At 48.0% G+C, this 23,401-nt stretch overlaps 1 protein-coding gene across 2 annotated transcripts in view; it reads right to left on the bottom strand.

Annotated features, from left to right (window-relative positions):
• Positions 1 to 23,401, bottom strand: part of SETD1B (SET domain containing 1B, histone lysine methyltransferase) — a 396,685-nt gene that overhangs the window by 284,547 nt on the left and 88,737 nt on the right. For both annotated transcript variants that reach the window (XM_078667538.1, XM_078667539.1), the window contains exon 6: positions 13,506 to 14,678. In XM_078667538.1, coding sequence (XP_078523664.1) covers positions 13,506 to 14,678 — 1,173 coding nt within the window. The remainder of the gene's footprint in view (positions 1 to 13,505; positions 14,679 to 23,401) is intronic.

The raw sequence follows: 23,401 nt of genomic DNA, 5'->3' as shown, positions 1-23,401 counted from the left end.
AGATTGTGAATGCACAATGGAATATTGGGAGGATTGCTGGAAAGCTCCAGGCAATAACCACGTTGCATAATACCCAAAACCCATTTGTCTGTTGTGATGGATTGCCAAACAGGCAGAAACTGTTGTAATCTTCACCTGACAGGTGATGAATGGTCGGGGGAAGTGATAGCAAGTCACTGTTTGTTAGAGGACTGGGAGGCAAGTGCTGGTGTACCTTTCCCTCTTCCCTTAAAATTGTTTCCTCTATGGTTATCCCTATAGCATCCTATTGAGGGGATGATAGTTTTTGCAGTTTATATGAAGATGCAGCCGCATCGGAGGCGTTAGTGGCATTTTTAGAGCCTCCTCTGTAAAAGGAGCGATGAAAGGAACCTCTGGTAGAAGGAGATTGAAGTGCTCCCATAAACTTTGCACTTCAGTACCTTTTTTCATTTTTTTCAAGGGACTGACCTATTTGAGGTCTCAAAATGTGTTCTCATTTCAAAGGGTGCATTAAGAATGGTTTGTTGCACTTCTGCTTTGAAACCAGAAATTCTGAGCCATGCATGTCTCCTGAGCATAATGCTAGTGTTGATTCTTCTAGCTGCAGTATCTGCTGCATATAATGCACACCTGATAAGATGAATTAGAAATACGTTTCCCCTCTTGAACTATTTCCTGCACCCTCTTTTTGTGTTTTTCTGGGAGATATTTTAATAATTCTTCCATCTCATCCCAGTGAGCTCTATCGTACCGGGGCAAGAGACCCTCTGTATTAGTTATACGCCAATGGTTGGCTGACGGAGCAGCCACTTTTTTCCCCAGATACATCTATGATTTTGGACTCTCTATCTGGAGGCGGTGCTTCCTCTGATGTTTGCTTATTTGCCCTTTTAAGGGCATAAGAGACCACTAATGAATCCAAAGGCAACTGACACCTAGTGAAAACTGGGCAAGATGGAGGGGGGTTATATTTTGTTGTCCACTCGGTGTGTTACTATACGTGCCCTAACTGGGTCTTTAAAAACATGGTTAGTATGTCTCAACATGCCTTTAAGCATAGACAACATTTGTGTTGTGAAAGTACAACCAAGATGGATCGCACACCGCTAGCCTCTCCTCCGGGTCGCCCCTTAGCACTCTGGTACATGTAGTGCATGTAGATGGACGAGTAAAAAGTAGTTCCGCCCCTAACTATTTTCTCTACTGATGAGGGAAGTTATCCCGAAACCCGAGCCATGTCTCGAGCGATATCCAAAAACCCGGGACATGTATTGGGGCTAGAGATCATCAGTCCAACAAGTACCTACTTGCACCCACATGGGTGAACCACTCAAGAACTCCATGTACCAGAGTCCCGAGGGGCGATCCGGAGGAGGGGCTAGCGGTGTGCGGTCCATTGCGATTGTTCTACAAATTGGCTCCCTTGAGCTTTGAGCCGGCGGGCTCCTGGACGACGCACCTGCGTGCCGGTTCGGGCATCGAGGCCTTTGACGGTTGTTTGGCGGCCTTCTCTTCCACCCCTAACTATTTTCTCTACTGATGAGGGAAGTTATCCCGAAACCCGAGCCATGTCTCGAGCGATATCCAAAAACCCGGGACATGTATTGGGTCTAGAGATCATCAGTCCAACAAGTACCTACTTGCACCCACATGGGTGAACCACTCAAGAACTCCATGTACCAGAGTCCCGAGGGGCGATCCGGAGGAGGGGCTAGCGGTGTGCGGTCCATTGCGATTGTTCTACAAATTGGCTCCCTTGAGCTTTAGCCGACGGGCTCCTGGACGACGCACCTGCGTGCCGGTTCGGGCATCGAGGCCTTTGACGGTTGTTTGGCGGCCTTCTCTTCCACCCCTAACTATTTTCTCTACTGATGAGGGAAGTTATCCCGAAACCCGAGCCATGTCTCGAGGGATATCCAAAAACCCGGGACATGTATTGGGTCTAGAGATCATCAGTCCAACAAGTACCTACTTGCACCCACATGGGTGAACCACTCAAGAACTCCATGTACCAGAGTCCCGAGGGGCGATCCGGAGGAGGGGCTAGCGGTGTGCGGTCCATTGCGATTGTTCTACAAATTGGCTCCCTTGAGCTTTGAGCCGACGGGCTCCTGGACGACGCACCTGCGTGCCGGTTCGGGCATCGAGGCCTTTGACGGTTGTTTGGCGGCCTTCTCTTCCACCCCTAACTATTTTCTCTACTGATGAGGGAAGTTATCCCGAAACCCGAGCCATGTCTCGAGGGATATCCAAAAACCCGGGACATGTATTGGGTATAGAGATCATCAGTCCAACAAGTACCTACTTGCACCCACATGGGTGAACCACTCAAGAACTCCATGTACCAGAGTCCCGAGGGGCGATCCGGAGGAGGGGCTAGCGGTGTGCGGTCCATTGCGATTGTTCTACAAATTGGCTCCCTTGAGCTTTGAGCCGACGGGCTCCTGGACGACGCACCTGCGTGCCGGTTCGGGCATCGAGGCCTTTGACGGTTGTTTGGCGGCCTTCTCTTCCACCCCTAACTATTTTCTCTACTGATGAGGGAAGTTATCCCGAAACCCGAGCCATGTCTCGAGTGATATCCAAAAACCCGGGACATGTATTGGGTCTAGAGATCATCAGTCCAACAAGTACCTACTTGCACCCACATGGGTGAACCACTCAAGAACTCCATGTACCAGAGTCCCGAGGGGCGATCCGGAGGAGGGGCTAGCGGTGTGCGGTCCATTGCGATTGTTCTACAACATTTGTGTTGTGCTGTGTGCGTTTCCTAATGTTTCAAATAGAAAATCTTTCTCCAGTGCTTCCTTGTGTAAAGGTACTGCATGGTAAGTAGCTGCTCTAGCAATTAATTACGGATATGCAGTATCATCATCAGGAGGGGAAGGTTTTGCTTGGAATAGGTCTGGGTCTGTATCTTGAGGTGGATCTATGTTTTAGTTTTTTTTTCTCTATAATTTCTTAAGTTTTCCAACTTTAGCATCTTACATGAAAAGGAATCAAGCATATATATATATGGTATTTATCAGGCTTCTACAGACCATCAATTACAAGTGCGGCGTTTTGGATTTTTGGCTAACATTTCACGCATTTTGCACAACAATTACTGTCATGCCAATTATTGCTACCAGCCTGAATTGAACACTTATGAGTCTCGAGTGGGCTACTTAACACTGTTACATTTGTACTGGAAGACCTGAGAAGGTGAAATAAAATCATATTTGAGCTTCTAAACGATTCCATCCCCTCCCTCCCCTCCCTAACTGAGCTGGCCCTGACCCGTCCCATCATTTTGATGCTGCACCTCTACTGCTAAACCGACCATCTCTCGATTAGTGTGTGATTTTATATACTGTGGTTTTGTTTTTGTACTCGCATATCCACATGCGTAAGTGCATTATGTTCGCTTCGGGGGAAAGAGGGAGGGGGCGTGGCGGGGGGATGGGACATGCCAGGGGGGTGGGGTGTGGGGGGTGAGCTCCTACTGTTCTTGCGCTACAGGGACTGGCACCGGTTCGAGTGTCTTGAAGGCTTCCAGAATAGCGTCCCATTCAATGGAGATTACTTTTTTGCGCAGTCTGCGGGCTTCCTCTCGCCTATTTGTCGCGCTTTCTGCACTACTCCATCTCACTACTTCCCTATGCCAGCCGTGGAGCGGTGGAAGTTGGGCTGATTTCCACCACATGGTGATAGCGCATTTAGCCATGAGCAGGGCTAGGTCCACGAAGAGAAGCTGTATTTTCTGTGCTTTAGTGCGTCGGTTGATGCCCAACAGACAGTTGCCGGCTGTACTTGGCAAGGGGGTGTCTGCTGATGAGGCAGTAATTGCCACCGCCTCTGCCCAGAACCCTGCGAACACCGGGCACAGCCATAGCATGTGTATCAAATCTGCCTCTTCTGCCTTGCATCTGGGTAATGATGTTGTATGTTTCGGAACATACACTGCAGTTGGTGTGGCGTGGGGTGGGGTATGCCCTATGTATGACAATGTATTGAATACATTTGAATTTGGCGTTCCGTGGAATTTCCTGGGATATTCTAAAATCAAGTCCCATTCTTTGTCCGTCAGCTCTTTGTCTAGGTCCCTATACCATTTGGTACGCAAGTCTGTTAGGGTGATGCCAGTATGTGATCTAATGGTTTTGTATGGCCATTTAGTGAGGTGTCGACCATTTTCCATGAGGTATGTCATATGAACTAATTTTTGTTGGGCGAATGCTTCCCTGTGTGGGGCCCACTGTTTTTTCACATTTTGAGGAACCGCTGGGTGTGTGAGGTATAATTTGTCTGTGATCCCGTTATGCCTGGTGAAGTTACCATGGTCTATGAGGGTGCCTTCGTCAAACAATGCACCTACCGTGGCTAGCCCGCCCTTAACCCAGGCCAGTATCCTCAATTTAGTAAGTAGGCCCTAGGGGTAGGAATTCCTACAAGCGTTGTGTTTTCCAAGTATAGGGGGCAGCTGCGCGTGTAGTGTAGGGATTTTTTCCAGTAGGTAAGTGCAGTACGTAGGAATGTGGGGGAGGTTGAGGGCAACCTGGCCTGTGGTAGCAGGAGGGTGTGCAATTCCCCTCGGTCGAGCTCAAGGGTTGTGTAACCAATTTCGTGTAAATTACGCCCTACTAGCCAGAATGATAGCCACTGTGGTTGGCTCACGTAGCAATAAGCGCGGAAATCTGGGACCCCCAAACCACTCATGTTCGTATCCAGATGTAGAGTAGCCACACCCACTCTACGGCGACCACTGCCCTAGATCAAGTCAGTCAGTATCTTTTTCAGGGAGGCAAGTGTGGTTGTTGGGATCACTACTGGTAAATTTGCAAAAAAATATAGTAAACGGGGCAGGACCACCATTTTTTAAATCGCCACTCTGCCCATCACTGAGAGTGGTAGGGACGTCCAGAATGCGACCTTTGCTCAGAGTGCTCGGATAGTTTTGTTCGGGTTCCCCTCTATAAGAAATGGTGCGTTTCTGTAAATTTGTATGCCCAGGTATTTAAAGGCATGAGGGGCGACCGTCAGGGTGAATGGTCCGACCTGTACCCCATCCGGGCTTCCCTCCGGGAGGAAAAAGAAGGCTTGCAATTTAGTCGCATTCATGGTAAGTCATGAAAGTAATGCAAAGTGAGTAAAGATCTCTGGCATCGGTGTGAGGTCAGTAGTCAAGTCATCTATATATAATATTATATTGTCTGTATAGGTAGGTAACACATGCATTGTAGTGCCTAGACGGATCCCTTCTGCTCCGCTGCTAGCCGTAACTTGCGAGCCAGGGGTTCTAGAGCTAGTACAAATAATAATGGGGACAGCGGGCAACCCTGTAGGGTGCCCTTGCTAACAGGGTACTTCCGTGAAATGTGTCTACCAGTGCGGGCCCTCGCAGTGGGGACTGAGTACAACAACTGAATCCATTTCATGGGTGGAGGAATTGCATTTAACTGACTTGGCGGAGCAGGAACCCCCGTACTCTCAGGACAGGATCTTTTACATATTCCGCCCTTGTAACAGATCGAATGAACCTCATCCTTTACTGGTTCAGACTGTGCAGAAATGTTTTTACAGGGCGCTGTGCCTTACTAGACACGTCACACCATACGCACCCGTCGTGCCCATATTGGGTATGCCGACAGAGCAAGGACGAGTCCAGGGTACGGACCTTAACGACTGGGTGGAGGCTTGTATTACTCCCCTACGAGATACATACGGAGAGGGCGCATTACGGTTGTTCCTTAATATCACGGATGAAGACAGGGTTCCACCTGGACAATTTCTGAATCATGCCTTCTGGACGGCTACGATGAGGCGCTGGGGGGGGGGGATTACATTGCGCAGGAGCCTCCAACACATTTCCTCATGCAATATGTGCATGTCATGGGTACGGGATGCCACCTAGTGAAGTGGTTTGCGGAATCGATCAGGGTGCATACTATGGTAGACTTACTGCCGTTTCAAGTTAAATGGGAGGTAGACCGGGGGAGGCCCTATTCGGAGAAGGAGTGATCCGTGGTATTGGAGAGTCCCAAACAGGTTCCCAGAAACGCTAGTTTTCGATTAATTCAATTCTATATCATCCTCAGGGCCTATCTCTGCCCTGACAAGATAGATATTTTCATAGGCAGGATGTGTGCTGCCAGCGCTGTAGGCGGATAGGTGCTGGTCTTTTACATATGCTCTGGTCCTGCCCCGATCTGCATACATACTGAGAGGGGGTACTTGGGGCGTTGGCCACTAGCACGGACAGAGAGGTGCCGCGTACATGGGAGGCTTGCATCACCGGTGTGTTTCCGAGAAGCGAAAAGCATCCACTAGGTTTCTGGATTTGGGTTTCATTGTGGCCAAATGCCTAATTACGTGCAGGTGGAAGGCAAAGTAGCCCCCGCCAATGAAAGGAATATGCTACTTACCAGTATGCATCTGTTCTTGGCATGTAGGGCTGCTGACATTCATATCTGTGCATAGATCGCCGCCTAGTGTTGGGTCCGGATGATTGCACATTGTTGTCCTGGAAGAGTCTTCGAAGTATCACGAGATAGGTGGCTCCTCCCTCGGACTACAGTGCGCATGGGCATCCTCTCCATCCTCAGATTGTTTTTCGCCATTGTGGCAGAGATGGAGTATAGTACAGTAAGAGATGTCCATGCAAAGAGTGAATGCTGCGGCTGCGACAGGCACCGGGGAGACGGGTGGGCGATATGAATGTCAGCAGCCCTACATGCCAAGAACAGATGCATACTGGTAAGTAGCATATTCCGTTCGAGGCATGTGGGCTGCTGAATTCATATCTGTGCATAGAATGTATAGCAGAATCTCCCCTAGCGGTGGCTACCTGTGTCAGCTGCAGCAGTCTGGAAAAGAGTTTTGAGAACAGCCTGTCCTACAGCAGCTTTCTGTTTTGAATGTACATCTACACAATAGAGTTTAGTAAATGTATGTGTGGTTGACCATGTGGCTGCTCTACAAATTTCGTGTAAAGGAATATTACCCAGGAAAGCCATAGATGCCCCTAGCTTGCGTGTGGAATGCGCCCTAGGGGGGGAACTGTTAAGGTGCGTTTTGCCTTTAAATAACATATTTGGATGCACTTAACGATCCATCTGGCTATACCTGATTTTGAAATAGGGTTGCCTTTGTGTTGCGGTGAGAAAGCAACAAACAACTGTTTCGTCTTTCGAAATGCCTAAGTTCTATCTATATAGTATAGCAGAGCTCTCTTGACATCTAGAGTATGCAAGGCCCTTTCAGCTACTGCCTGTGGGGTTTGAAAGAAAACTGGCAGTTCTATGGTTTGATTTATATGGAAATGGGATACCACCTTTGGCATGAATTTAGGGTTTGTTCTGAGAACTACTCTATTTGCATGTACTTGAATGAATGGCTCTTGAATAGTTAGGGCTTGCAGCTCGCTAACTCTTCGAAGCGAAGTAATGGCAAAAAGGAAAGCCACCTTCCAAGTAAGAAATTGTAGTTCGCATGAGTGTAGTGGCTCAAAAGGTGGTCCCATAAGTCTGGTTAAAACAATGTTCAGATTCCAGACTGGTGAAGGTGGGTGTCTTGGAGGAATTACGCGTTTAAGTCCTTCCATAAACGCTTTAATTGCTGGCACCCTAAATAGTGAAAGGTGTTGCCTGTTTTGAAGATATGCTGCTAACGCAGCTAAATGTATCCGAATGGATGAATAGGCCAAATTGCAACGTTGTAGGTGCAAGAGATAGCAAATGATGTTTTGAGTAGAAGCATCAAGTGGGTTTAATATCGTTGTTACCACAGTAAATGACGAAAAGTTTCCACTTAGCTGCATAACATGCTCTGGTAGTGGGTTTTCTTGCCTCTTTCATAATATTCATGCAGTCTGGGGGCAAGTTTAGGTATCCAAACTCTAGGATTTCAGGAGCCAGATCGCTAGGTTCAGCTGTTGCGGGTCTGGGTGTTGGATTTCTCCATGGCTCCGAGTCAGAATATTGGGTGTGAGTCGCAGTCTTTGATGAGGCACCACTGACAGTTCGAGGAACGTTGTGTATCATGGTTGCCTCGCCCATGTGGAAGCAACTAGGATCAGTGTCAGCGAATGTTGGCGCATTTTGCGTGCTACCAGCGGTATTAATGGAGCTGGGGGAAAAGCGTACGCAAATTTGCTTGACCAGTTCATCCATATCGCATTGCCCTGCGACTGCGGAAACCTGGCGGCAAAGTACTGGCATTTTGCGTTTTCGCTTGTGGCAAACAGATCTATCTCCGGGTGTCCCGACTTCCGGAAGAATGGTTGGAGCACTTTGGGGTGAATTTCCATTCGTGCATCTGTTGGCTGTGCCTGCTGAGCAGGTCGGCTACTTGATTGTCCTTGCCTGGGAGGTGTTCTGACATGAGAAACATGTTCCTTTGAATAGCCCATTTCCACATTGCTTGAGCTAGGTGCGACAGCTGTGGTGAGTGTGTTCCTCCTTGTTTTTGAATGTAATACATAGCTGTCATGTTGTCCGTCCGGATCAACACAGCTTTGTTGCATAAGTGTGTTTTGAACACTTTTAGGGCTAGAAAGATCGCCATCAACTCCAGAAGGTTGATGTGCATTTTCTTTTGTTGTACAGTCCAAAGTCCCTGTTCTGTGTAATGTAGGACATGGGCTCCCCATCATGGTAGGGATGCGTCCGCGGTTAACACTATTTGTGGGACGGGCTCTTGGAACAGTCGTCCTTTGCAAAGGTTTTGTGGATTCCACCAATGCAGAGAGCTGTATGTCCGATTGGTCACCAACACTAGGTCTCTTAATTGTCCCTGAGCCTGGTTCCACTGCCTTGCTAGGCACTCTTGGAGCGGACGCATATGTAGCCTGGCATGAGGGACTATGAATATGCACGAGGCCATCATGCCCATTAGTTGCATAAACACTCGAGCTGGTAATGAGTGTTGGGGTCTGAACCTTTGGATCAACGTTTGCATTCCATTGATCCGTGCCGCGTTGGGGTATGCTTTTGCTGCCAGTGTATCTATTGTTGCTCCCAGGTACTGTTGGACGTGGGAGGGTTGCAGATGTGACTTTGGATAGTTTAGCGAGAAGCCTAAACTGTGCAGGAGATGGATGGTTCTTGACATGTGGTTGGCACATTGCTGGGCTGATGGCGTGTGTATGAGCCAGTCGTCCAGATATGGGTACACATGGATGTGTTGCCTCCTGAGATGTGCTGCCACTGTAGCTAGGCATTTGGTGAACACTCGTGGAGCTGTTGTGACACCAAATGGTAGGACTTTGAACTGGTAGTGCTGTCCTTGAATTGTGAACCTTAGATACTTTCTGTGAGCAGGGTGTATTGGTATATGCAAGTATGCGTCCTTGAGGTCCAGAGTTGCTAGGAAGTCTCCCCGGCGAAGCAATGGTAAGACTTGCTGGAGAGTGAGCATATGAAAGTGCTCCGACAAAATGTATAGGTTGAGGGGCCTGAGGTCCAATATTGGTCTGAGAGACCCGTCCTTCTTTGGAATAAGGAAGTATAGGGAGTATACTCCTATTCCTTGATGTTGTAGTGGGACTGGTTCTATGGCCCCCTTTTGCAGCATACTGATGACCTCTTGCTGTAGTAGCGTTATATGTTCCTGAGATATTGGACGTTGCACGGGTGGTATGTTGGGTGGTGTTGAGGTGAGTTCTAGGCCATGTTGGCTAATTTGCCTGACCCACTTGTCTGTAGTGATATTTAACCAGACTGGCAGAAATTGTTGTAGTCTTTCCCCGACCGGTGTTATATGGTCTGGGGTAGTGCCAAGAAGTCACTGTTTGGTGTTAGTGGTTGATCTATTTGCATTGCCTCCACGACCTCTTCCCTTGGTATTATTTCCTCTGTATCCACCCCTGTTTGTGTTCTTGTTGTATTTGGATTGCGTGTTACTTTTATAGGTGGAGGATTGCTGTGATGTATTACTTCGCGCTCCTCCTCTGTAATTGGAGCGACGAAAGGAGCCCCGGTGTTGTTGGGACTGAAGAGCTCCCATGGACTTCGCTGTTTCAGCATCCTTTCATTTTGTCCAGAATTGAGTCAACTGCTTTACCAAACAAAAAGTCTGGGTTTATGGGCTGATTATGAATAGTGGATTGGACTTCATTCTTAAAGCCTGATATGCGAAGCCATGCGTGTCGCCTTAGCAGCACGCTTGTGTTGATGGATCTGGCAGCTGTGTCTGCTCATTTAATTGAGGCATTTGTGATGAGCTTTCCCTCCTGTACAAGTTCATCTGCATTTCTGGCCTCGCCGCCCGTCGATTCCGGATAGTCTTCTTCGATCGGAACTGGGCACAGGCAAGGCAACTATCTTCATTGTGATCTGGAGATAGGCATTTGTTGCACACTGGATGCTTATCTGTGTGCGGGAACTTGGAGTTGCACTGCGGGCAGTATTTGAATGGACTTCGTTCCATCGACGGTCGGTCCACGTGGCGTCGAGAAGGCCTCACGGCCCGATTCAACGACCGGAGTGCAACAGATGTTTAAAAAGTGTATCGGTACCGAGCGCTTAACAATACAGACGGATCCAAAGGCCTTTAGAAAAGTTTTTGTTGATTCCGAACTTGGAGTGCTGGGAAGTACAACCGAACCCAATGGCGGAAAAAATCAATCAATCTGAGAATGGAGAGGATGCCCATGCGCACTGTAGTCCGAGGGAGGAGCCACCTATCTCGTGATACTTCGAAGACTCTTCCAGGACAACAATGTGCAATCATCCGGACCCAACACTAGGCGGCGATCTATGCACAGATATGAATTCAACAGCCCACATGCCTCGAACGCTTTGTTTCTCTCCATGCTGAATTAGGTGAAGGCAGAGGCGGTTTCCTTAGTACGTGAGGATACATTGGGGCTGCGTAAATTCCCCATTTCTGCTGCATGGCATGCAATGCTGTGTGTGCCACAGGGACTGTTGGCTCCGGAAGACCCTTTGTATATTCCTATTCCAGATTAATAGTGTGTCATGCACGTGTGGGCCTATGGCCCGAGCGATGCTTAGTTTTGAAGATAGGGTCTCTTACACCCCAAACAGTACGGTCTCCTAGTAGTCAGGATGTGCACCCATATGATGGATGACAGGGTTCCGTTTCATAGCACTTGGGATCCGTATTTTCTTGCCTACCTTTATGTGGCTCCTGTTTCCCTTCCAATCCTCCCTTCCCGATAGTGTTCTTACGTTCGGTGTACTTCATACGACGGTTTGATTATATAAGCAGACTGATGTGATATGGCGGAGTGAAGCCATAAGAGATGCATATATGTACTTGAAATGGGATTGCATAGTTGAGTTATATTGTATCACAACGAGATTAAACAGCATTGTTGATGGAGGGAGGAGGCTATGTGATTAATGAGGTATGCCAATAGTTATTACCAGTTGTACCTAATGCTACCGATGTAACCATGCCATTGAGATGCTGATTTGCAATTTGGGTTTGGCAAATTACCTACTGGTGCTGTATGATAATGTCTATGATGGTATTTTGTTTTTTGTTTGATTCATGAACAAAAACTTTAACAGATCAAACAAAAAAAATAGGATTGTATTGGGGGACATGGTTGGAAAGGGGAGATAACATTGGATTAGGTCAGGTTATATACTGTGATACTGCGAGTAATACATATTTGTTATTGTTTAATACTGATTTTGGAACAGCTCTGTAACCAGAAATGTATATGTACTGTAAGGCGGCCACTGAATATGTAAAGATATCATTGTTTATTTCAATCTTTGTGAGCAACTGTTTATCTGAAATACCAATAAAGAACTATTTACAAAAATGCTCCCAGAGGGCTGTCTACCTACTGAAAAGACCCAAAATACGAGTTCTCAGCTGGAGACCAAATTATAAATACTGAGTAGTGCTGGAGCACTATGTAATTTAAATTAGTGCACAGGACTTTCCTATTCCTCGTGAACGACAAGGATGGATGGTTATCCACTTTCAGTGTACCATTTCAAATGGAGCTGGTTAAATAAGCATTAATGTCAAACCATTCTGTCTCTGTAGTGGCAGTAAAAAATACTGATCGCAGTTTCACCTGTTGTCGCTCTATCAAGAGGAATGATATATCTAAAAAAAAAATAGATAAACAAATATAATCCACTAACATCAAGCAGTTTTGTAAATTCCAAACCAGAAGGCTTAGAGGGTACGCAGACTTTGTACAAGGTATTCCTCGTCTTTATCACATCGGGGCACATAAACTGAGGCTAAAGCAAGCAAGGAAAATAAAACTTGAGAGGATAGAAGAGGTTTGGTGGGGGAGCAAGTGTTGAGTAGTGGTGCATACAGTTATGAAGAGAGAGAAAAAAAAAGTATTGCCCATTTTAAAGAAAATCAAAAACAAAACAAAATGGCGAAAAGGAACAAGGAGGCAGGATACGACCCACCCCAATTAAGCCTGCCTGTTTAGGGAAAAAGGTGCACAAGGAAGAAAAAGAGCACTGTCAACGATAATAAGCCTAGCATACGATTGAAAATACCTCTTCAGTCACTGGTGAGTTTAGGCACTCAATAAGTCGGCCCATGTGCACTGCTACTCTTTCTTGCATTCATTCATTCTCTTACTGGCTCATGCTTGTGTTCTCCCATTAACAACTATGTGATGTATTGAGTGCCTAACCCATCAAGGACTTAAGCTTTCCCACAGGGCTACCATCATGCACACAGTCATACAATTACAAATATATAAAAAACTACAGTTGGCAAAACATTATACAACCCCTCCGTAAAGGGGTTAACAAGGGTTACCACAATGAATATGTTCTATACAAGGGTTTGCCAGAAGGGATAACTAACACTAAAGTGCTTTCATGCTATGATATTCAGTGAGGAAAAATACATCTCTATAGGCTTTAACACATGTATTAACAGTTCACTAATAAATGCCTAATTGCTTTAACATCTGTTTTTCAGAATAAATGGTTCAGGCCAAATCGGTTCAGGCCAAATCCCTTTGTTGTAACTGTTCATAACAAACAGATGAGATCCATAACCTTTATCATTGGCTTGTCACCATAACCAACTCAGTCTTACTCTATTGAGCACAAGCTCCCCAGTGGTAAGACATTGCTCCTTCTGCCCAATCAAATGGTATAGTCAACAGAATCAGTATGTGGATAGAGCCAAAACTCCCTCTATCAGCAGTACTTCTGAAAGATATTTTTCTGTTCATCACATGAGGTTGCAACAGCTGTGCTGTCAAACCAGACCGAAAAAGTACACAGAGGGTGGGGAAGTTTTCAAGAGAAATATAAAATAAAAAATGCTGCCTTCTCTATGTACATGTGTACAGCTTTCAATTTAAAAAATACAATATTGCAGAGGAAATATGTTGCCACTTTTCAAACCCCTAGTTATAAATAATTAGGTTCTGTCCAGATGTTGCCTTTGTTTTGAGTGAATTGTATTAGAAGCTCAGTTCAGGACTTCCGAGTGTTTTGTAGTAAATAAATGATTTACTTCTGCAGTTATGATGCATACAATCTATAAACTAAATTAAGAATATCAACATCTGAACGTACCTCATCCATTTTTTCTGATGTTGGAGTCCGATCACCAGGCTGCAATTCCTTACGGTCTGAACATTCAATTCTAGACGTCCTATTTAATAGAGGTGTGTCTACAGGAGTTAAGCGGGATTCTGACAATGCTTTTGAATTCCTGCAGAGATAGGCTGTCCCTGGTACAGGCTCATCATCATCAGAATCTGGTAAAGGAGTAGGACTGATGTCCTCCAATCCAGTGCTGGAAGGGCGTGAGGAAGGGGTGATACTCCTGAAATGAGGTTGAGTGCTAAATGGTGGGAGTGGGGACAACTGTGAAGAGGATGATGATATTGGGCTGCCCTCCATTCGGAGCTCGCTGTCCGAGTCATGATCCTCTGGGAATGGGAGCTTTGTTCTATGCTCTTTTAAAAGCATCTCAATCCTTGAATCCAAACTATTGTGCTGCACTTCAGCCTCCATAGTTGGGGTTTCAGGCGTCTCACACCTTTCTGGGGTGCGGGCAAAGGAAGGCATAGTTTTTTCAATCAGCGCTGTTAAGTCAGGCAAGGTTAGTTCTTCTGTTTTTTCCTTTACTGGTACAAAATCGCTAGTAGGCGTGCCATCTGAACATGGCTCCGATGGAGGTGGTGGTGGCCGCCTGAGCTCATGTTCTCGAGGAGTTTTGGGGTAAGAAGGTTCTTCGGTGTGTGGATATATTGTTGGTGTTTGGTAAGGAGAGAAAGCAGATTTATAGCCACTACTTTCGGAACGGCTCACAGAAGAGGGAAGGGAAGTAGAATGCAAAGCAGGATGAGTATATTGTGCTGGTTCTGGTGGTGGTTTATAGTTGCTTGGCAAGGGCTCTGATGTTCTATGGGCATAATAACGTTCCGGCCTCCGATTGTAGGCATCGTTAAACTTTGATTCATGCCTCCTGGGTTTATAGGCCGGCTCCTGGGTGAAATGGTAAGCAGGTGTCGTTTGTCGACTTGAGTAGCTTGAATCTTGGGAAAAGGGAGTCCCAAGGCGTGGTGTTTGGGGAGTTCCTTGAGACTGTGGGGTAGACTGGCTGTAGGAGTTTGGGGTGTCCTGACGGCAACTGGAATATGCTGTATCGTGAGAAAAAGGTGTACTACTGTTTGGGGTCACCATTGTTCCAGTAGACGCAGAAAGGTTTTCTTCCTTCAGTCGCCTTAAAGGATCCAGTAACTTGTGTGAAGAAAAAAGAAGGGGACAAAATAAAATGATTAGTACTTGATCAATACACTTTTTCAACATCTACTTCAAACTTTTGCTAAATCAGGTTTTAGTGTAGAAATGTGTACATCAATGCAATGATTGATGCGTAAATTTAAACTTAGCTATGCCCTCAGAACAAAAGAAGAGAAGGAAGACTGAGACAGCACCAGTAAAAAGCAAACACCTTCCCACAATGGGAAACACTCACAATTGGTCCAAGACCAGAATCAAATGGAAGTGGGCTGAGGACACGAGCTCACCAAGCAAATAGACACACATCCTTTCCTGTGGCACAGCACTAGCTATGATAACTTGAAGCACACATGTCCATCCCAGACAACCTGTGTGCTTTTGGAAAGTGTATGCTCTGAAATCGGAATTCCCAGGCATGGACATGTAAAGGAAAACTAAACGCTGCAGCCAGAGTCATTGTGTACGCTTTAGCGCAGTCTACAGTTAAACCTTCTCTTTACCACAGTGCGCCTGTGTCTAGTCATTCACATTCACACAAAAGAAAAGGACGGACATGAACAGGCAGAAAGTTATAGGTTTCCAAAAACTTTAAGGAGCAAAGGCGTCAATCATGAAATCCTTTACTGACAGACTAAAGTCTTCATTTATTATGTGTAAATGTTGAACATCTGGCCCTTCACATTTTTCAATTTTGGCCCAGAGCCCTTGAAAGGGTAATAGTGACTAAAGATACCAATTAGTGCAGTCCATCTCTGGAAAATTAACGTCATGACCTTCTAGAGGACTACCTTGAGCTACCGGCTATCCAGCTTTCCCATTCTGGTTTTAATGCTACAGACAGCCATAGTCCCTGGCTGGTCTTCTACTCCTGGCCTTCCCCTGTTTTATTAGGTAGTCTGCAAAGCTGCATAATACTTGCCACTTTTACCTTAAACAATCCTGTTCCTCTGATTGAGTTGTGTATGCTTGATTGAAGTTACAAACTGAACTCTATGCAAGTAAAACAGATATTCCCTTGGGTTATGGAAGGAACAGGATACAACGTTCAACTCGCAACTAGGTCGTACCTCACAAGGCGAACAATAATACAATTCGACAGGGAAAATCCCACCTAATATTCGAAACAATTGCTAAATAGCACTGAAGATTTACATAAATCTTTTATTATTAAAAAACTGTTACGGGGCGTGGCTAGGCGGGCCTGTAGGAGAGTAGGGTCTGCTTTGCTTTTTGCTTCCCTGGTTTATGACTTAATGTGGCTGTGGGCCTGCTAATCAGACCCACAGCCTGCTGTTCTCTCTCTAAATTATTGCCAATGTACTTTAGGTGCATTACGAAATTGGAACTGGTTCACCTTATTGGCCCCTGCAACAGTGTACCCAGGGCATAGGTGCTTCCAAGGCCTACCAGGGGCTGCAGCACGTATTGTGCCACCCCTGGCCTGGCCTCCATATTTGACACAACTGGCTGATCACTCAGCTGGGGTAAGACGGTGTAACCACCCCTTACTTAGGTGTAGAATGCCTATGCCTTACCTAAAATGGACACATATGTTCCTATCAGCCACTCCTATGGAAGGCCTCATCAATCCTGGAGGCAGAGTGCTTGGAAATATGTGAGATGGTGCTCTGGCATGAGCTGAGCCTGTCTGCAGCTTTCGGAACCATGCCCTTTAGCTGTTTCAGGATACTGCCATACCATATACTCTTAAGTGCATTATGAACCTCGCGGTTAAATGCTATCTTTGGTTTGGCTTTATCAAAACATGTCGAGTAAGGTGTCATACGAATTGGAATACTACCCCCTCGCCAGTTCTGGCGACGGGGGTAGCATTCCACCCTTCTAAAGGGATACGACATGTACCTAACCTGAACCCCGGTTAAAGTTAAACAGAACCTCAGCATCACAAAATGGATGCTGCCACCACAGACACAAGTCTGACCTCCTGCTGCTGGGAGTCCTTCCAGCGAGGGCAGCTTGGACAAAGGGATTCCTGCCTTGGGAGGTGCTAGCACCACCCCAGACAGGATTTTGTGTATTGGGTAGGACAGGGCTGAATAGAATCAGACATGCCTGGGGCACACAAGGTGTCCCTGTGCATAGGCCAGTTCAAACCGGTCCTGGGGCTCTCCAGCCCCAGTCCTGGCGCGAAGCTGGACAAAGGAAAGGGGGTGTAACCACCCCCCTTCCTGGTCCCACCCAGAGGAGGGACCTAGCAGGTAATCCGGCCCCTAGAATTCGAATAAGAGTAGGAGCTGTGTCCCAAGACTTCAGATCATCCTGAACTCGACTTGAAAATAAGAAGAAGACTGGACTTCGACATTCTGCTGCACAGAAGACTGAAGAGAATCTCCCTTGTGGCCAAGGAGTGACCACCCTGTGAATACAGGCACCAACCAGCAACTCGACTTCTGCTTTGCCGCCGCCTCCCGCTGGAGCCCGAGCCCAGAGCCTGACAAGACCCAGACTCCCAGACATCTCAGAGCCCGATCCACAGTCCCTGAAAAGAAGAGACCCGTGGAGGCACCGAGAGACGTGGGACCGGACATCTTGGAAGACCCCCGAAGAGCTGACTGCGCAGCACCCTTGGCACCCTCGGCGCTGTGCTTTGGGGTTTGAGAAGCCCAGACACCGAGCAGCATTTGCACCAAAGATCAGCCCCCCAGCATCTCCACGATCTGCGTGGGGCCCTTTTGCACTTTGTCACTCGACGCGCCATCCCGGTCACTTGCCACGCGGCCAGTGGCCATCTTGGCGACGAAAACTACGATTTGCAACGCTGGTCTGGTTGCTCCAGACTGGCCCTTGCTCCCCTGAAAAGGAGCACCCGCTCTGACCTTGCTGGTCTGAGTGTTAAGCTTTTTCCACTTCCTGCGTGGCTTGCAGGGAGTACCCGTTTCTTTCGGCTGTTCATAAATCCTTCTCGAGGCTGAATTATATTTTTGTTCCCAGAGCAGTGGTTGGTAGGGTGGAGTAGGCAGATATTCTGCCGCGTGGGCTCTCTAACCATTCCCCCATGGCCGTTGACATTTGTATGGACAGAGGGCGGCAGCCGTTTCGATGGCGCCTCTCCGTATGGCACCTGCAGCAAGAAGACTACCAGAAACATATGGGCGAGGCCATAGCTCACTACTTAGTTGAGAATGTAGGGTCCGTCGCGGATGCCGGGACTGTGTGGGAGGCTCTGAAACCCACGTTACGGGTAGTGGATATAGCTTGGTGTGCAGCTGCCCGGAGGAGGTGCAGGGCGCAATTGGTACAGGCCGAGGCTGAGATTGAGGCATTGGAGCGTCGGGACAGTGTCGAGGGTGAGGGTCAGGTGGTTGGACAACTACTCCTGGTGCAGCAGTCCTATGCTTCTCTGCTGATAGATGAGGCACGGCAGATAGGGCTTGCGACGCGTAGCAGGGTATACCAATGGGGGGATAAATTGGGTACGATGTTGCACCGGCTATGCCAGGGCACTTTCCAGGCACAGACCTTGCCAGAGATACTAGACTGAGCGGGTGTCCTGGTTACAGATCCTTACAGAGCTAGCGGAGAGCTTTGCTGCATATTATGCAGACCTGTACTCCCCGAGTGAATGCCTTCCTGCGGATGTGGTGGACAAGTTTATTGCGGACTTAAAGCCACGTGCGGTGTCAGATGAGGTGCGAGAGCGCCTTGAGCTCCCGCTGATGGAGGAGGAGCTAGGCACGGCCCTGGGCGAACTCAACACAGGAAAGGCTCCCGGACCCAGTGGGTTCCCTAGTGAATTTTATAGGAAATATCATCTGCAGTTGGGCGTGCATTACAGGGCGACCTTGGAAGAGGCCAGGGAACGAGGCAGCATCCCTCCAGATTGGAGACACGCCGATGTGGTGGTATTCCACAAGCTTGGCCGGCCATCGGAACACCACGCATCATACCGTTCAATCTCTCTGCTGAATGTGGAGGCCAAGATCTTGGCCAAAGAATTGGCCAACCGGCTTTTGCCTCATATCGCAGAGCTTGTCCATTCAGACCAGGCAGGCTTTATGCCCCAGAGGGCGACTAGACCCAATATTCAGCGAGCACATGTGGCGGTGGCGGTTCGGAGTACGGGGGAACAGGCGGCACTTCTCTTAGCGGATATGGACAGGGCATTTGATTCGCTGAGTTGGGCTTATTTGTTTGCACTCCTGTCTCGGCTTAACTTAGGGCCCCGCTTCCTATCGTATCTGCGTCTGATATATACGGATTTGACAGCCTCGGTTCGGGTTGCGGGGGCCATATCCTCCAGTTTTTCCATCGGGCGTGGTACCCGGCAGGGCTGCCCCCTCTTGCCGTACCTTTTTGCCCTAGCTATGGAGCCGCTGGCGGCGTGGGTACACATTTATGCGCAGCTGCGAGGGTTCGAATGGGGGCGGGGACTGTCTGATAGGATCGCGCTCTACGCAGACGATGTCCTATTTTTCATTACGGACCATAATCGATCGGGCCGCGCCTCCTTCGAATCATGCAAATCTTCGGAGAGACCTCAGGGCTATATATGAACCCTCGCAAGTAGACTCAATGGATGCTGGGGGAGCGATCGGGAGTGGGGGACTGGGCGTCTACGCTTCAGGTAGCGGTTGTGGGCATTAAGTACTTGGGGGTGTTTTTGTCTGAGGTTCCCACGGTCTCCTGGGAGCGGAACTTAGCGCCGGTTTGGGAGCGGGTTCGGGCAGATATCAAGACGTTATATGGTAGGTCGGCCCTCCCCAGGCTGCTTTACCAATTACAGAACCACCCTTATTCCATTCCATCCCACTGGTTCCGACAGGTAGACTCCGTACTGGGGCAGTTCCTCTGGGCGGGGGGCACTGTACGGGTGGTGCTGCGCACCGGTTTCTTGTCTATTTATTGTGGTGGATTGGCGCCCTCCGATATTCTTTCTTATTACCAAGCCTCCCACCTTCTAGTTTTGAATGAGTGCTGGTATGGAGCCGGTAGGGACCCGGCATATGCCCTGGAGCGCTGCCTTATGGGGTCCCACACGCTACACACTATTCTATATACGGCAAAATTGCGGAAGGCGCTACCACCGGCCACGCAGGTAGTGTTTTGGATCTGGAGACAGGCTCTGCGTCGCATGGGATGGTGGAATACTTTGACTGGTGAAACCCCCCTGTGGCACAATGGGCGCCTACCTGGGCTGGTGACACTACGGGGCTTCCGGGGATGGGACAGCATTGGAATTTCGACACTAGGAGATGTGCTGTCAGGAGTGACCCTTAAGTCCTTTAAAGATCTGAGTAGGGAATATGGTATGCCTCGATCTCAATTTTTTAGATACCTGCAGTTCCACCATGCCCTCGCCCTGAGCCTAGAGGGCCTGGAATCCCTCCCCGAGTTTAGCCCACTAGAAGCGAAGGTGTTTTTGGGAGACCTGGAGACAAAAAAGATATCACACATTTACCAGTCATTAGTCACACACTGTTCCCCTCGCTGCAGAAGCTACGGGAGTCTTGGGAAAGGGATGTTGGAGAACTGGAGGAGGAGGGTTGGAGGGAGGCGTTGGCAGCCCCCAGGGGTGCTGCCATAATGATGCGCCTACAGCACATCCAATTTAAGTACCTGCACAGAGTTTACTTTTCTAGAGAGAGATTGTGGCGGGCGGGTCTGATCGCATCCCCGGACTGTCTCTGATGTGGCCAGGAAGTGAGGACATTCCTACACACGGTGTGGAGCTGTGGCTCTCTGGATCGGTTCTGGAATGGGGTGCTGGATTGTATGTCTGAGGTCCTGGGGTGGGAGCTCCCCCGTACGCCGCAGTTGGGCTTATTACATGTGATGGATGGGGTGGAGAGTAATCTCTGCAAGAGTCATCTTGTGCTGCTGGGTCTCACATTGGCCAAAAGAGACGTGGCCAAAGCATGGAAGGATCCGCGGGCCTCTTCTGTGGTGGCTTGGAAGAGGGAGTTAGACTTTTGTATGGGAATGGAGCAGCCGATTTTTGTTGCCCGAGGATGCCCACGAAAACATTATAAAATATGGAAATGCTGGGCTGAATTTAGGGGCCTGTGGCTTCAGCCTCCGGTGGAACGGGAAGACCCTCCGGCATGAAGGAGCCATGGTAGAAGGTACATGCTTGCACTCAGTTAGATGTATGATTTATAGGAGACATGCGATGGACATTGTGCGACTGGGGTGGGCGGGATCAGGGAGGAGGGAGTTCGGGGGGAGGGGAGTGCCTAGTATTGCTTTGTTTATGTTTGCTTATTAATGGGAAAAGTGGATTGTACTTCCATTGATGTCGCATATTTGGCCTGCAGATATCTCTGGTGTGCAGAGGTCTGCGGAATGTTTGCAATCTATTAATAAAGTCGGTTTTAAAAAAACAACAAAAAACTGTTACAATGTTAAAATTTCAATTCACTTCCTATCTATCACTGTTTCATGCAAAACAATTGATAAAAACAATTCATAAAAGCAATAAATGTAAAATCGCCAATTACAATCAGCGTACACAATATACTATGACAAAGAGAGAACAATGGTTAGACAATATCAAATCAAATTTGCTTTATTCGATAAAACAATTATCGTAAAAGCATGCTACATGTATAAAAAGTCACATTGTAAAAATTTTAAAAACTATTTTCATAAAACCATGCAACATATATAAAAATCGCATTTTAAAATCTTTAAAATAGGGTAAACCAATTCATCGTGAATATGAGGGCTTTTACAGTTTTACAGAGTTAAACGTAAGATTAGGACCATAAGTAACAGCAATGGGAAGAGAACAAGCAGGAATAAGGGTTCGGTCGCTCACTGAGTAAGTAATAATAATAAGGGAAGTTTATATTTGTATCACTGTTCACCTTGTCCTCTGGCACCATACCTCTAACTTGATGTTGTCACTACCAATATATGATACACGTTGATTCACTCTCCAGATGCCCCCACTCAGTGTTCTTGCTACACTAAGACTTTGGCATAAGCCATCCACACACCCAAGGAGCACCTGGACACCCCTGTAGTGGGATCAATGACTTGTGCCGTCTTATATTACTTGTATACCTGACTGTATTTTGATATGCTTTATGTATGTTACTATTACCCCACCATGCTAGAGACTACTATTCTGCTCCCATTATCTCTGTTCACTCCTACTGCCACTACCCTGTCTTTGTGAAGCGCTCTGATATCTGTAAGGATCTTGTTCGCGCTATATACAACTTTGAATAAATAAATATAGCGCCTGGTTACGCACAAAAGGCGTGTCCCCGCGCTGTGGTAAGTGGAATCAGCAGAGTAACAGCCGCAAAGGACAGCCCGGCTAACTGCATATAGAGTTGGGTTTTTATTTTCTTCCTGAAGCCAGATTCAGATGGCTCCAGGCGAAGGTCCAGGGGCAACGCATTCCAGCTTTTTGCGGCCAGATACCTGAAGGACCTGCCCCCCATGCGTGCCTTTTTTATCCTGGGGACCTTAAGTAGTCCTGCGCAAGAGGAGCGCAGAGCGCGCGTAGGTACATACCGGGTGATCAGGCTCTGTAATAGAGCGGGTGCTTTACCTCCCAAAATGCGGCGGCATGTGCAGAGGGCCTTAAATTCGACCCTACTCTTTACAGGGAGCCAATGAAGGGCCCGGAGGGCTACCTTAGACGCCGATCTCTTAGGGAATTTCAGGATCAGGCGAGCCGCTGCATTCTGCAGCACCTGGAGGCGATTAATGGCCTTGCCGGTGGCTCCTAGATAAAGCAGATTGCCGTAATCCAGGCGCGATGTGACGAGGGCATGCACCAGCGTCCTGCGGGCTATCGTAGGGAGGAGATCTAAAACCTTCCGCAAGCTCTTCAGGATGCTGAAGCAGACCCCCACCACCCGGCCTATCTGAGGTCCAAAAGAGAGGTCTGCATTGAACCACACTCCCAGGTTTCTTGCTTCTTGGCAGGGTGTAGGGACATCCCCCAGGCAGGGTGGCCCCCAAGCCGATGACCAAGCAGTCGAACTCCCCCCCCACCACGAGCACCTCGGTCTTCCTGCCTTTTAATTTGAGACAATTGGTAGACATCCAAGTGGCCAGTTCTTGCATGCAGGCCCTGAACCTGTCCACTGCAAGACCGGGCGCGCGCGATAGGGAGATGACCAGCTGCGTGTCATCGGCATAGGACACTATGCGCAGGCCATGACCTTCAGCGATGCGCGCCACCGGGGAGACATAGAGATTAAATAAGGTTGGGCTCAGGTACGAGCCCTGGGGCACGCCCTGTCCCAAACCGATCTCCATGGAATAGCAGTCTCCCTGACGAACCTGAAAGCCTCTCCCGGTCAAGAAAGACTGGATCCATTCAAGTGCAGCTCCTGTTATCCCTCCCTCATTCAGACACTGTAGCAAGGTGGTATGTGCTACAGTGTCGAATGCTGCACTTAGATCCAGTAGGATGAGAGCCATAGTCTGGCCCTCGTCCACCCCCTGGCGTAAGGTCTCCACTGCCATCAATAGCGCTGATTCAGTCGAGTGGCGGGGACGGAAACCAAACTGGGTTTCGTGCAGGAGGGTAGCCTCTTCCACGAAATCCATCAGTTGTATGTTTACCGTTTTTTCCGCCACTTTAGCCATATAAGGTAACAGGGAAATTGGTCGGAGTGAAGATCGGAGCTTAGGTCTTATTATCCAAGCATAGCCCAGGTACTTGGCCACTCCACAAACCAAAGTTGAAGAAGCAGTGTCAGTTTTTTAAATGCGTAGTGCGACACGATAATTTGTGC

Source organism: Lissotriton helveticus, chromosome 11, assembly GCF_964261635.1.
Source record: "Lissotriton helveticus chromosome 11, aLisHel1.1, whole genome shotgun sequence".
NCBI classification, from domain to species: Eukaryota; Metazoa; Chordata; class Amphibia; order Caudata; family Salamandridae; genus Lissotriton; species Lissotriton helveticus.
The sequence above is the reverse complement of the archived record's forward strand: the minus strand, read 5'-3'. Positions and strand labels throughout refer to the sequence as shown.